Consider the following 13,832-nt stretch of genomic DNA (forward strand, 5'->3'; position numbering starts at 1 on the left):
GTTAAGAAGTGGATAGAAGTGGATAGAGCTGTGGAGAGGGGACAAGAATTAAGAAGTGGACAGAGACGTGGAGAGAGGACAAAGAATTAAGTGGACAGAGTAGTGGAGAGGGGACAAAGAATTAAGACTTGGACAGAGCCGTGGAGAGGGGACAAATGATTAAGAAATGGACAGAGCAGTGGAGAGGGGACAAAGAATTAAGAAGTGGACAGAGTAGTGGAGAGGGGACAAAGAATTAAGACATGGACAGAGCCGTGGAGAGGGGACAAAGAATTAAGTGGACAGAGTAGTGGAAAGGGGACAAAGAATTAAGTGGACAGAGCAGTGGAGAGGGGACAAAGAGAGAAAAGGCTCAGCAATAGATAAAAAAATGCAGAGTGTTGTATCACAAAACGAGCAGAATTCAAGCTAATGGGTGATGCAGTACCACATTTGGCCAGAGGTGCGGGGGTGTCGGAGACACTCGAAATGGTTCAAAGCCATTCGGAAATACTCCGTTCCAGAGTGTTTCTGAGGCTTTCCAAGCTGTCCCCGAGTATTGTAGTTTACATTAACTTATATGGGGAAACTCGCTTTGATATGCGAGTGCTTTGGATTACAAGCATTTTCCTGGAACGGATTATGCTCGCAATCCAAGGTTCCACTGTATGATCGGGAATGTTGTACAGTATATCACAATTCTATTTACATGTGATATGTTGCATTTCTTATCCCCATAAAAGATGTTTTTTGTCAACAAAACAAAGGTGTGACTTTAGAGTGTTGTATATGTTTATGGGCAAGTTTTAAGGTGTCAGATGTCAGGTGTATATATGTTACTGAAACATAATTCAAGCCTTAAATAATAAAAGAACATCTTCCTTAAATACTCTTGATGCATTTTTCTCTTTTCTTCTTGATTTTAATGGTCGCATTGTAACTGAGATATAACAGGTTAACAATTAGCTCAAAACCCACTGGAGAACTTGTACTTCATTGCAAATTACGTCCAACATCACAGTCCCATATTACCTCGTACAACAAGACAGGATTAACCACCACAAACAGCTGCAATAATTACATGCATCTGTGTACTATGTTACAAATCCCACGTGGTCCACACTTGCAGTTCAGCAATACTCCAAGTTTGCTAGATATAAATATTGTTTCAACAACCCAGGGGTTTTCTATTGTACTTGGTTCCCTTACAAAAAAACAAATCTGACATTCCAAAATTGGCTGGTCAAAATTATTGGCACCCTCAAAATTGTAAAAAATAATTGCATTCCAAGTTTGTGATGCTCCTGTAATTTGCAATTAAACTCACCTGTATCAATTAACAGGTGCTGACAATATAGAAATCACACCAGCAACCAGTTAAAATGGTGAAAATTTGACTCAACCTTTCTGTTGTATGCCTCTGTATGTCATATGGAGTAGAGAAAAAGGAGCAAATCATTTTCTGAGGGTTTGAGAACAAAAATTATGGAAAAGCATGGACAATCTCAAGGTTAAAAGTCTATCTCCAGAGATCTTAATGTTCCTGTGTCCACTGTGTGCAACATAGTCAAGACGTTTACAGCCTATGGCACTGTAGCTAATCCCCCTGGATGTGGACAAAAGAGAATTGATCAAAGAGTTTGCTCAATTTTACCTGAGGAAGCCAAAATCCTTTTGGGAGAATGTGCCGTGAAGAGATGAAACCAAATTACAGCTTTTTGGTAAAGCCCATAATTCTACTGCTTTCAGAAAAATAAATGAGGCCTTTAGAGAAAAGACTACAGTCCCAACAGTCAACAATGGTGGAGGTTCACTGATGTTTTTGGGGTTGCTTTGCTGTTTCAGGCACTGGATGTCTTGACTGTGTGTATGGCATTATGAAATCTGAAGACTACCAAAGAATTCTGGAGTGCACTGTAGGGCCCAGTGTCAGAAAGTTGGGTCTCCGTCAGAGGTTATAGGTCTTACAGTAGGACAATGACCCAAATCACATGTCAAAAAGTACACAGAAATTATTTAAGAAAAGCGCTGGAGATTACTGAACTGGCCAGCAATAAATCCAGATCTAAATCTCATAGAAAACCTGTGGAGAGATCTCCACAGAACAGCAGTTGGGAAAAGGAACCCTTCCAATCTGTGTATGGGAGGTTAAGCCTGACGTAAGGTGGTTCTGTGTATGCAGCTGTTATCCTGTGTATCCAGAGCAGAACCTTTCCTGACATACACTAAGAAACAGGTCTGAGATTCCTTCAGACCTACCAGGCTCTTCATACCTTCCTGTGAGAAAGGTACTCCTCTAAGGCAGTGGACTCCAAAGTGTGACCTGGGGGCCAGATGCGGCCCTTTGCTTTCATTTATCTGGCCCTTGGGGCACTGTCCCATCCATTGACACCAACAATGGGGCAGAATTACTCCCACTTACTACAAAAAAGGGGCACAATTATTCCCAATGACACCAACGATGTGGCACCATTCCATCCACTGACACCAACAATGGGACACTATTGCTCCCACTGACACCAATGATGTGGTACCATTTCATCCACTGACACCAAAAATGGGACACTATTTTTCTCACTGACACCATCAATGTAGCACTATTCCTTCCACTGACACCAATGCTGGTGCACTATTCCTCCCACTGACACTAAAGATGGGGTATTGTTTGCTCCCACTTATGCCAGGACATTTTCTACATTTCTCACAAACCACAGTCCAGCCCCTCTAAAGTCTAAAGGATGGTAAACTGGCCCTTTGTTTAGAAAGTTTGGAGACCCCTGCTCTAAGGGAAGTGCAAATATTCATTAGTGCTGATTTTATATTGTCTCTACTGAGAATTTCATAGACTGTGCTGAAACATGGTGATACTTTGCAAAACCAGGGCTGCCTGGGAGGCGTTTCTCGATCTCCATATTCTCTGCTGTATATTGTATTATGTTATATGCATGTTTTTTCATTACTCTGACCCTGTTGGCATTGCCAGTTTCTATGCTGCCTCTATATAGTTAAGTTCAAGTTAAAGCCACCTTTGTCTGATCATTTGGTAGATCAAGAATCCTGTTACATTTCATGACCACTCATCTCAAGGCTTTTCTTCCAGCAATTAAGTCTCCCCTTCTCTATAGGTCAAAATGGCTTTATCTTTGACTCCAAAAAGGACACTTTGAGCCTGGTTAGCTACAATAAAAAAAAAAATATCTGCATTTTCACATATTAATCTTCCTACATCTTTAATAGAGCGTGACTATGTCCTTAAAGGGCTTTATTAAAGATGGCGCCCTCCAAAAAAGCTCTGTGTCAACCAGTGAGGTTGTTACATGTATATAACAAATGTAACTGTAACTATAGATATTTGCTGACTATTTTAAATCAAATGACTCTTTTGTTCACATATATTTCTGGCAGCTGTTCAGCTAGAAGAGTCTTCCAGATCATCAAATCAATTTTCCCAATACTGGATTGGTTGCCAAAGTACCAATGGAAAGAATGGATCGTGAGTGATATCATCTCTGGGGTCAGCACAGGACTGGTATCCACCTTGCAGGGTGAGTTATGCAGCAATCATAACTGTTGGCCCAAAAATACTGACTCCATTTAGAATTGAGCCTGAATCTTTATTAACTTTATTAAAGTCCTGTGCTGAGATAACGTTGGCTCAGCTACTGGAAGGCTTAAAGGCCATGCAAAGAAACAAAGTTAACACACTTATGAGGAAGAGTATAGACCAAGTGGTGGCTGGTCACTGAAAGAGTCATAACAAATGTTTTTTGACCACAAAATACAGTGAGGGGAAAAAAAGTATTTGATTCCCTGCTGATTTTGTACGTTTGCCCACTGACAAAGAAATGATCAGTCTATAATTTTAACGGTAGGTTTATTTTAACAGTGAGAGACAGAATAACAACAAAAATATCCAGAAAAACGCATTTCAAAAAAGTTATAAATTGATTTGCATTTTAAGGAGTGAAATAAATATTTGATCCCCTATCAGTCAGGAAGATTTTCTGGCTCCCAGGTGTCTTCTATACAGGAAACAAGTTGTGATTAGGAGCACTCTTTAAAGGGAGTGCTCCTCTTCTCAGCTTGTTACCTGTATAAAAGACACCTGTCCACAGAAGCCAAAAATCTATCAGATTCCAGTCTCACCACCATGGCCAAGACAAAAGAGCTGTCCAAGGATGTCAGGGATAAGATTGTAGACCTAAACAAGGCTGGAATGGGCTACCAGACCGTCGCCAAGCAGATTGGTGAGAGGGTTTGGAGGAACCCTGGTTGAGAATCATTGCTCTACAGGATTGGAAAGATCAATTTGTAAATGGATACAAAATTGGCTAAAAGACCGAATTCAGACTCTTACACTGAATCAGCTAAGGTTATCAGTGGTGTACACCAAGGTTCAGTGTTGGGACCATTGTTTTTTTAATATCTTTATAAATTATATAGGGCAGCCCTCAAAAATTCCACTCGCCTGCTCGCATTTGGCGAATGGATATAAAGGTAGGGTGATTAGAGCAGGCAGAAGCACCCAGGATCCTGCTGAGGGAGGAGAAGAGGCACCCAGTGGATGCTGAGGGGATAACCCCAAACCATCCCGGCTTGCTGGCAATCTCTGCTCTCTCCCATCCTCAAGCAAACACTGATCACACAATTTTCAGGCCAGCTCCTCCCTCTGCTCCTGTTTTTTGCCTCTCAGGGGCTCCCATGGTAAGGAATCCTGCAGCCCCTGCATGTTTTTGTTTGGAGAGATCACTTTGTGGTGCGAGCGCCAGGCATCCAGGGCATATGCCTCAAATTTGCTGGTGGGTGTCTCGTCGCCACAGCCGCCTGCAATGCTTTTGTTCTAGTCTGAGGAGCAGCTTCTTTCTCTGACTGTCAGGGGTATTAGTGAGAGAACTGGGGGGTAACATTAGTGAGAGAGCTAGTGGGGCATTAGTGAGAGAGCTGGGGGTGCATTACTGAGAGAGAAGGGGGGATTAGTGAGAGAGCTGGGGGGCATTAGTGAGAGAGCTGGGGGTAGCATTGGTAAGAGAGCTGGGAGGGAATTAGTGAGAGAGCTGGGTGGAAGCATTGGTGAGAGAGCTGGGGGGTATTAGTGAGAGAACTGGTGGGCATTAGTTCAATAGGGAGAGAGCGGGGGGGGGTGCATTAGTTCATTAGTGAGAGAGCTGGGGGGACATTATTTCAAGAGCTGGGGGGATTAGTTCATTATTGAGGGAGCTGGGGGCACAATAGTGAGGGAGCTGGGGATGCATTAGTGAGAGAGCTGGGGGAATAGCATTGGTGATAGCATTGGTGAGAGAGCCGGGGATATTATTGGTGAGAGAGCTGGGGAGGTAGCATAGGGGATAGCATTGGTGAGAGAGCTGGGGATAGCATTGGTGAGAGAGCTGGGGGGCATTATTGACAGAGCTGGGAGGGTGGCATTGGTGAGAGAACTGGAGGGGGGCATTGGTGAGAGAGCTAGGGGGCATTTGTGAGAGGTGAGAGAACTGGGGGACATTTGCAATCATGGCATACCCGTGTATGATCTGGATAAAATATGATAATTTACAAGGGCGTTTAGGGGCAGGATTAGGGGCAACTGGTGGCGAATAACTCTTAAGGCCTGGCTAGTAGCTCAGGACTTGAAATTTTGAGCACTAATATAGTGTCTGGGATTAAAAGTACCATTTCAGTGTTTGCTGATGACACCAACCCGTGGAATAAAGCCCTTACAGGATGCCTCCAACTTACAAGCCAACCTCAATGCACTTTCATTGGAAAAATATTTGGCAAATGAGGATTAATGTTAATAAATGTAAAGTTATGCACTTGGGGGCTAAGAATATGCATGCATCATACATACTAGGGGGATTACAACTGTGGGAATCCATAGTGGAGAAGGATCTGGGGGTTTTGGTAGATCATGCACTTAACAATAGCATGCAATGCCAAGCTGCGGTTTCTAAAGGGAGCAAAGTCCTTTCTTGTATTAAGAGAGGTATGGACTCCAGAGAGAGATATCATTTTGCCCCTGTACAAATCATTAGTAAGACCTCATCTGGAATATGCCGTTCAGTTTTGGGCACCAGTTCTCAAAAAGGATATTGGGGAACTGGAGAAAGTGTAGAGAAGGGCAACCAAACGCATAAGAGGCATGGAGGAGCTCAGCTATGAGGAAATATTAGAGGAACTCAATTTATTCTGTCTTGAGAAAAGGAGATTGATGGCCAGTTCACACCACATGCAGTCCAGTGTGTTTTTTTTCTGCATCAAAAATGTATGGAAAGCAGGTTATGTGGTTTTCAATGGCATAGTTCACACCAGTGCTTGCAGTTCCAGTGCGTTCCAGTTCCAGATCAAATGTATAACATGCTCTTATTTTTGTAAAACGCTTCAAAAAACGCACTGGAACGCACCTAAATTAAGTAAATATACACTGGAACACACATCTCCTTATTTAAGGTTGAGAAAAAAGAAGGGTAAAAAATGCACTGGACTTCGTAAAGAACACACCAAAAACACGTCAAAAATATGCATGCAGAAAAGCATCTGGAACACATCCAGACTGTATTTCTATGGTGTAAACTGGCCCTAAGGTGGGATATGATCAAAATGTATAAATACATAAGTGGTCCATATAGTGAACTTGGTGTTGTGTTATGCACTTTAAGGTCATCACAGAGGACAAGAGGGCACTCTTTATATCTGGGGGAAAACAGAATTTATCTCCAAAGAGTTGTGAAAATTCTAGCCAGCTAAACAGATTAAAAAAAGGCCTGGATTCTTTCCTAAATGTACATAATATAACTGGATACTAACACGTATAGGTAAAGTTGATCCATGGAATAACCGATTGCCTCTCTGGGATCAGGAAGGATTTTTTTCCCCTGCTGTACAAATTGGATCATGCTTTGCTAGGGTTTTTTTTTTGCCTTTCTCTGGATCAACTGTGGGTGTCGCTATTTACATATGAATGCTGGTAATTTACATGTAAACACAGGTCTGCAAGTGAGTCAGCTGTACATAACAATAGGGCAGAGCTGGGCAGCATTAGTAGCAGCACTTCACACTGAGATATCGGGACACAGCACAGGACTAAAACCTCAAGGGATGAGGGAATTTAAACCAGGATAGTTGGCAAGTATGAGGCAGCTGCTTTGGGCCCCACAACAATGACAGGGCCCAGGGCAGCTGCCTCTTTTGCCCTGCCTTAAAAAACGGCCCTGGATGACGCGAGAGGACTCGTGTAACTTGCATTCATAGTCTTAGACCCTAAGTGCATTACTTTACATCTTTCTGTATTAAACCATGTAGTTGCCCACCCCTTTATTTTATTGAGGTCTTCCTGTAAAGTTGCCATAGCCTTCTTTCAGAATCATACATGCTAAGTAAGGGAATTCAAGGACATTTATGTCATATAACTGATTGCAGCCAGTAAAGGAGTGGAAACTTATGGCCTGGTAAACAAACATAGCTGCCATGAAAAGAGATGTTCTACAATCTGCCACTAAGTTTAGCTGTGATTACATTTAAATGACAAATTAAATTTAATAAGATAAGTAGGGTTATAAAGCTCAGCCTTGGTGATAGTAGTAACCCCTAAATGATATATAATACATCTAGGAATAGTGATGGACGAACTTCCGACGGGACGTTTCGCGAACGCGAAACGCGAACGGGCACAAACGTTCGCGAAAACGACCGTTCGCCGCGGGCTCCATTGACTTCAATGGGAGGCGAATTTCGCAAACCTTTAGGTCGAATTTGCGGCCACGGGGTAATTATTAGGGGGTAGCACGTAGTCCCACCACCTGGACAATAGCATAATACATGTATGAGGTGAATTTGGGATCGATAACTACAAGCATTTTTTTTTTATTTGGGAAATTGTTCTGACAATTCAGGACTATGGAGCTAATGAAGGCAATGGAGGAGAGGGAAGGTCAGGGACCAGGGTAGGCAAACAAGAGGGTGCAGGAGATACAGAGCACTGACAGCAGCACCGTAATACAGAGCACTGACATCAGCACCGTGACATACAGCGCTGACAGCAGCTCCGTGACATACAGCGCTGACAGCAGCTCCGTGACATACAGCGCTGACAGCAGCTCCGTGACATACAGCGCTGACAGCAGCTCCGTGACATACAGCGCTGACAGCAGCTCCGTGACATACAGCGCTGACAGCAGCACCGTGACATACAGCGCTGACAGCAGCTCCGTGACATACAGCGCTGACAGCAGCTCCGTGACATACAGCGCTGACAGCAGCTCCGTGACATACAGCACTGACAGCAGCTCCGTGACATACAGCGCTGACAGCAGCTCCGTGACATACAGCGCTGACAGCAGCACCGTGACATACAGCGCTGACAGCAGCTCCGTGACATACAGCGCTGACAGCAGCTCCGTGACATACAGCGCTGACAGCAGCTCCGTGACATACAGCGCTGACAGCAGCTCCGTGACATACAGCGCTGACAGCAGCTCCGTGACATACAGCACTGACAGCAGCTCCGTGACATACAGCGCTGACAGCAGCTCCGTGACATACAGCGCTGACAGCAGCACCGTGACATACAGCGCTGACAGCAGCTCCGTGACATACAGCGCTGACAGCAGCTCCGTGACATACAGCGCTGACAGCAGCACCGTGACATACAGCGCTGACAGCAGCTCCGTGACATACAGCGCTGACAGCAGCTCCGTGACATACAGCGCTGACAGCAGCTCCGTGACATACAGCGCTGACAGCAGCTCCGTGACATACAGCGCTGACAGCAGCTCCGTGACATACAGCGCTGACAGCAGCTCCGTGACATACAGCGCTGACAGCAGCTCCGTGACATACAGCGCTGACAGCAGCACCGTGACATACAGCGCTGACAGCAGCTCCGTGACATACAGCGCTGACAGCAGCTCCGTGACATACAGCGCTGACAGCAGCTCCGTGACATACAGCACTGACAGCAGCTCCGTGACATACAGCGCTGACAGCAGCTCCGTGACATACAGCGCTGACAGCAGCACCGTGACATACAGCGCTGACAGCAGCTCCGTGACATACAGCGCTGACAGCAGCTCCGTGACATACAGCGCTGACAGCAGCTCCGTGACATACAGCGCTGACAGCAGCTCCGTGACATACAGCGCTGACAGCAGCTCCGTGACATACAGCGCTGACAGCAGCTCCGTGACATACAGCGCTGACAGCAGCTCCGTGACATACAGCGCTGACAGCAGCTCCGTGACATACAGCGCTGACAGCAGCACCGTAAGCAGCCCCAGGAGGAAGTCAGCACAGCACAGGGATGGTGTGATCCCCTCATAATAAGAACCCCCAGGAGGAAGTCAGCACAGCACAGGGATGGTGGGAGCCCCTCATAATAAGAACCCCCAGGAGGAAGTCAGCACAGCACAGGGATGGTGGGAGCCCCTCATAATAAGAACACCCAGGAGGAAGTCAGCACAGCACAGGGATGGTGGGAACCCCTCATAATAAGCAGCCCCAGTAGAAATATGACACCGCTCAACCTCTTCAAAGAGGAGGGTAGGGGCATATAGTACGGTGTGCTTTTTTGGGTCAGGGAAGTGAGCCAAATGAATTAAGAAGGTCTGTGTGCTTGATTCCAAAAATTGTTTATAGACATATACATGGTCTACTGATCACATGTGTTGAATTCCTCCGAGATCCATGCCTCATTCATTTTTAGAAATGTGAGGTAGTTAACACTGTCGTGAGCTAGGCGAGTACGCTTATCGGTCACAATCCCCCCTGCTGCGCTGAACGTCCTTTCGGACAGGACACTGGATGAGGGGCAAGCCAACAGTTCGATTGCAAATTGGGCAAGCTCTGGCCAGAGGTCAAGCCTGCCCACCCAGTAGTCTAGGGGTTCATCACTCCTCAGAGCGTCCACATCGGCCGTTAACCCAATGTAGTCGGACACCTGACGGTCTAGGCGTTCCCTGATGCTGGATCCGGATGACACCTGTCGATGGGTCGGCTGAAAGAATGACCTCATATCCGAAGTCACCAACACATCTTCAAACCGGCCTCTTCTTGCAGGCGCTGTTGGATTGGTACCCGCAAATCCTTCTCTGGGAGTGGGAATTGCTCCTCTGCCAGCGCACGCAAAAGCAGAATGCAGCATTTCTCGAAGCAAGGCCTGGAAGTGCTGCATTCTGACAGCCCTCTGCGACGGCGGTAACATTTCCGCCATTTTGTGTTTGTACCGGGGATCTAAGTACGTTGCCACCCAGTACTGGTCCTTGACCCTCATGCTTTTTATACGGGGGTCCCTATTAAAACACTGGAGCATGAAGGCCCCCATTTGCACTCAAGCGGAAGGTATGTGGTGGTGGTGGTGTTGTTGGTGGTAGTGTCTTTGGGGGTGCACATAGCAGAGAGTGAAGAAGAGGGTGCAGATCGAGAGGATGAGGAGGGTGCAGAAGAATAAGGCTGAGTGAGCCACTCAACCAAGTCTGGTGCGTCCTTTAAAGTAATTGAACGCACCTTCTGCAACTTCCCACTTTGGCTCAAGGCTGTTGCTCCTGCCCTACCCCTACCACCCCTGCGGAAGGGCCTGCCTCTTCCTCTGCCTGTCATTTTTTAAATCACCCTGTGACAAAACTCTTAGTCCCTATACCGCTGAAGGACTGCTGCAGTATAGGGCAGCGGTCAGCAGTAGTGCACGTCAACCCTATGTATTGTGGACCGATAGCGGTCCTTACAGAACAGCAGACTGTACTGCACTCAGGCCTATGTACCGTAGCACCCTATACCAAGTTACCAGTCCTTATAAAAACTTTTGTGGACCAAGCAGGTTGTGTGTTAGTGATTAGCAGACTGTACGTCAGTCCCTATACCAATGAAGGACTGCTGCAGTATAGGGCAGCGGTCAGCAGTAGTGCACGGCAACCCTATGTATTGTGGACCGATAGCGGTCCTTACAGAACAGCAGACTGTACTGCACTCAGGCCTATGTACCGTAGCACCCTATACCAAGTTACCAGTCCTTATAAGAACTTTTGTGGACCAAGCAGGTTGTGTGTTAGTGATTAGCAGACTGTACGTCAGTCCCTATACCAATGAAGGACTGCTGCAGTATAGGGCAGCGGTCAGCAGTAGTGCACGTCAACCCTATGTATTGTGGACCGATAGCGGTCCTTACAGAACAGCAGACTGTACTGCACTCAGGCCTATGTACCGTAGCACCCTATACCAAGTTACCAGTCCTTATAAGAACTTTTGTGGACCAAGCAGGTTGTGTGTTAGTGATTAGCAGACTGTACGTCAGTCCCTATACCAATGAAGGACTGCTGCAGTATAGGGCAGCGGTCAGCAGTAGTGCACGTCAACCCTATGTATTGTGGACCGATAGCGGTCCTTACAGAACAGCAGACTGTACTGCACTCAGGCCTATGTACCGTAGCACCCTATACCAAGTTACCAGTCCTTATAAGAACTTTTGTGGACCAAGCAGGTTGTGTGTTAGTGATTAGCAGACTGTACGTCAGTCCCTATACCAATGAAGGACTGCTGCAGTATAGGGCAGCGGTCAGCAGTAGTGCACGTCAACCCTATGTATTGTGGACCGATAGCGGTCCTTACAGAACAGCAGACTGTAACGCACTCAGGCCTATGTACCGTAGCACCCTATACCAAGTTACCAGTCCTTATAAGAACTTTTGTGGACCAAGCAGGTTGTGTGTTAGTGATTAGCAGACTGTACGTCAGTCCCTATACCGCTGAAGGACTGCTGCAGTATAGGGCAGCGGTCAGCAGTAGTGCACGGCAACCCTATGTATTGTGGACCGATAGCGGTCCTTACAGAACAGCAGACTGTACTGCACTCAGGCCTATGTACCGTAGCACCCTATACCAAGTTACCAGTCCTTATAAGAACTTTTGTGGACCAAGCAGGTTGTGTGTTAGTGTTTAGCAGACTGTGCGTCAGTCCCTATACCGCTGAAGGACTGCTGCAGTATAGGGCAGCGGTCAGCAGTAGTGCACGTCAACCCTATGTATTGTGGACCGATAGCGGTCCTTACAGAACAGCAGACTGTAACGCACTCAGGCCTATGTACCGTAGCACCCTATACCAAGTTACCAGTCCTTATAAGAACTTTTGTGGACCAAGCAGGTTGTGTGTTAGTGTTTAGCAGACTGTGCGTCAGTCCCTATACCGCTGAAGGACTGCTGCAGTATAGGGCAGCGGTCAGCAGTAGTGCACGGCAACCCTATGTATTGTGGACCGATAGCGGTCCTTACAGAACAGCAGACTGTACTGCACTCAGGCCTATGTACCGTAGCACCCTATACCAAGTTACCAGTCCTTATAAGAACTTTTGTGGACCAAGCAGGTTGTGTGTTAGTGTTTAGCAGACTGTGCGTCAGTCCCTATACCGCTGAAGGACTGCTGCAGTATAGGGCAGCGGTCAGCAGTAGTGCACGGCAACCCTATGTATTGTGGACCGATAGCGGTCCTTACAGAACAGCAGACTGTAACGCACTCAGGCCTATGTACCGTAGCACCCTATACCAAGTTACCAGTCCTTATAAGAACTTTTGTGGACCAAGCAGGTTGTGTGTTAGTGATTAGCAGACTGTACGTCAGTCCCTATACCAATGAAGGACTGCTGCAGTATAGGGCAGCGGTCAGCAGTAGTGCACGGCAACCCTATGTATTGTGGACCGATAGCGGTCCTTACAGAACAGCAGACTGTACTGCACTCAGGCCTATGTACCGTAGCACCCTATACCAAGTTACCAGTCCTTATAAAAACTTTTGTGGACCAAGCAGGTTGTGTGTTAGTGATTAGCAGACTGTACGTCAGTCCCTATACCAATGAAGGACTGCTGCAGTATAGGGCAGCGGTCAGCAGTAGTGCACGGCAACCCTATGTATTGTGGACCGATAGCGGTCCTTACAGAACAGCAGACTGTACTGCACTCAGGCCTATGTACCGTAGCACCCTATACCAAGTTACCAGTCCTTATAAAAACTTTTGTGGACCAAGCAGGTTGTGTGTTAGTGATTAGCAGACTGTACGTCAGTCCCTATACCAATGAAGGACTGCTGCAGTATAGGGCAGCGGTCAGCAGTAGTGCACGGCAACCCTATGTATTGTGGACCGATAGCGGTCCTTACAGAACAGCAGACTGTACTGCACTCAGGCCTATGTACCGTAGCACCCTATACCAAGTTACCAGTCCTTATAAAAACTTTTGTGGACCAAGCAGGTTGTGTGTTAGTGATTAGCAGACTGTACGTCAGTCCCTATACCAATGAAGGACTGCTGCAGTATAGGGCAGCGGTCAGCAGTAGTGCACGGCAACCCTATGTATTGTGGACCGATAGCGGTCCTTACAGAACAGCAGACTGTACTGCACTCAGGCCTATGTACCGTAGCACCCTATACCAAGTTACCAGTCCTTATAAGAACTTTTGTGGACCAAGCAGGTTGTGTGTTAGTGATTAGCAGACTGTACGTCAGTCCCTATACCAATGAAGGACTGCTGCAGTATAGGGCAGCGGTCAGCAGTAGTGCACGTCAACCCTATGTATTGTGGACCGATAGCGGTCCTTACAGAACAGCAGACTGTACTGCACTCAGGCCTATGTACCGTAGCACCCTATACCAAGTTACCAGTCCTTATAAGAACTTTTGTGGACCAAGCAGGTTGTGTGTTAGTGATTAGCAGACTGTACGTCAGTCCCTATACCAATGAAGGACTGCTGCAGTATAGGGCAGCGGTCAGCAGTAGTGCACGTCAACCCTATGTATTGTGGACCGATAGCGGTCCTTACAGAACAGCAGACTGTAACGCACTCAGGCCTATGTACCGTAGCACCCTATACCAAGTTACCA

At 46.6% G+C, this 13,832-nt stretch overlaps 1 protein-coding gene across 1 annotated transcript in view; it reads left to right on the top strand.

Annotated features, from left to right (window-relative positions):
- Positions 1-13,832, top strand: part of LOC143958177 (pendrin-like) — a 109,161-nt gene that overhangs the window by 15,510 nt on the left and 79,819 nt on the right. Inside the window, exon 3 of the mRNA XM_077467644.1 lies at positions 3,385-3,524. Coding sequence (XP_077323770.1) covers positions 3,385-3,524 — 140 coding nt within the window. The remainder of the gene's footprint in view (positions 1-3,384; positions 3,525-13,832) is intronic.

Source organism: Lithobates pipiens, unplaced genomic scaffold (assembly GCF_037356315.1).
Source record: "Lithobates pipiens isolate NorthernLeopardFrog02 unplaced genomic scaffold, aLitPip1_a1.2 Scaffold_59, whole genome shotgun sequence".
NCBI classification, from domain to species: Eukaryota; Metazoa; Chordata; class Amphibia; order Anura; family Ranidae; genus Lithobates; species Lithobates pipiens.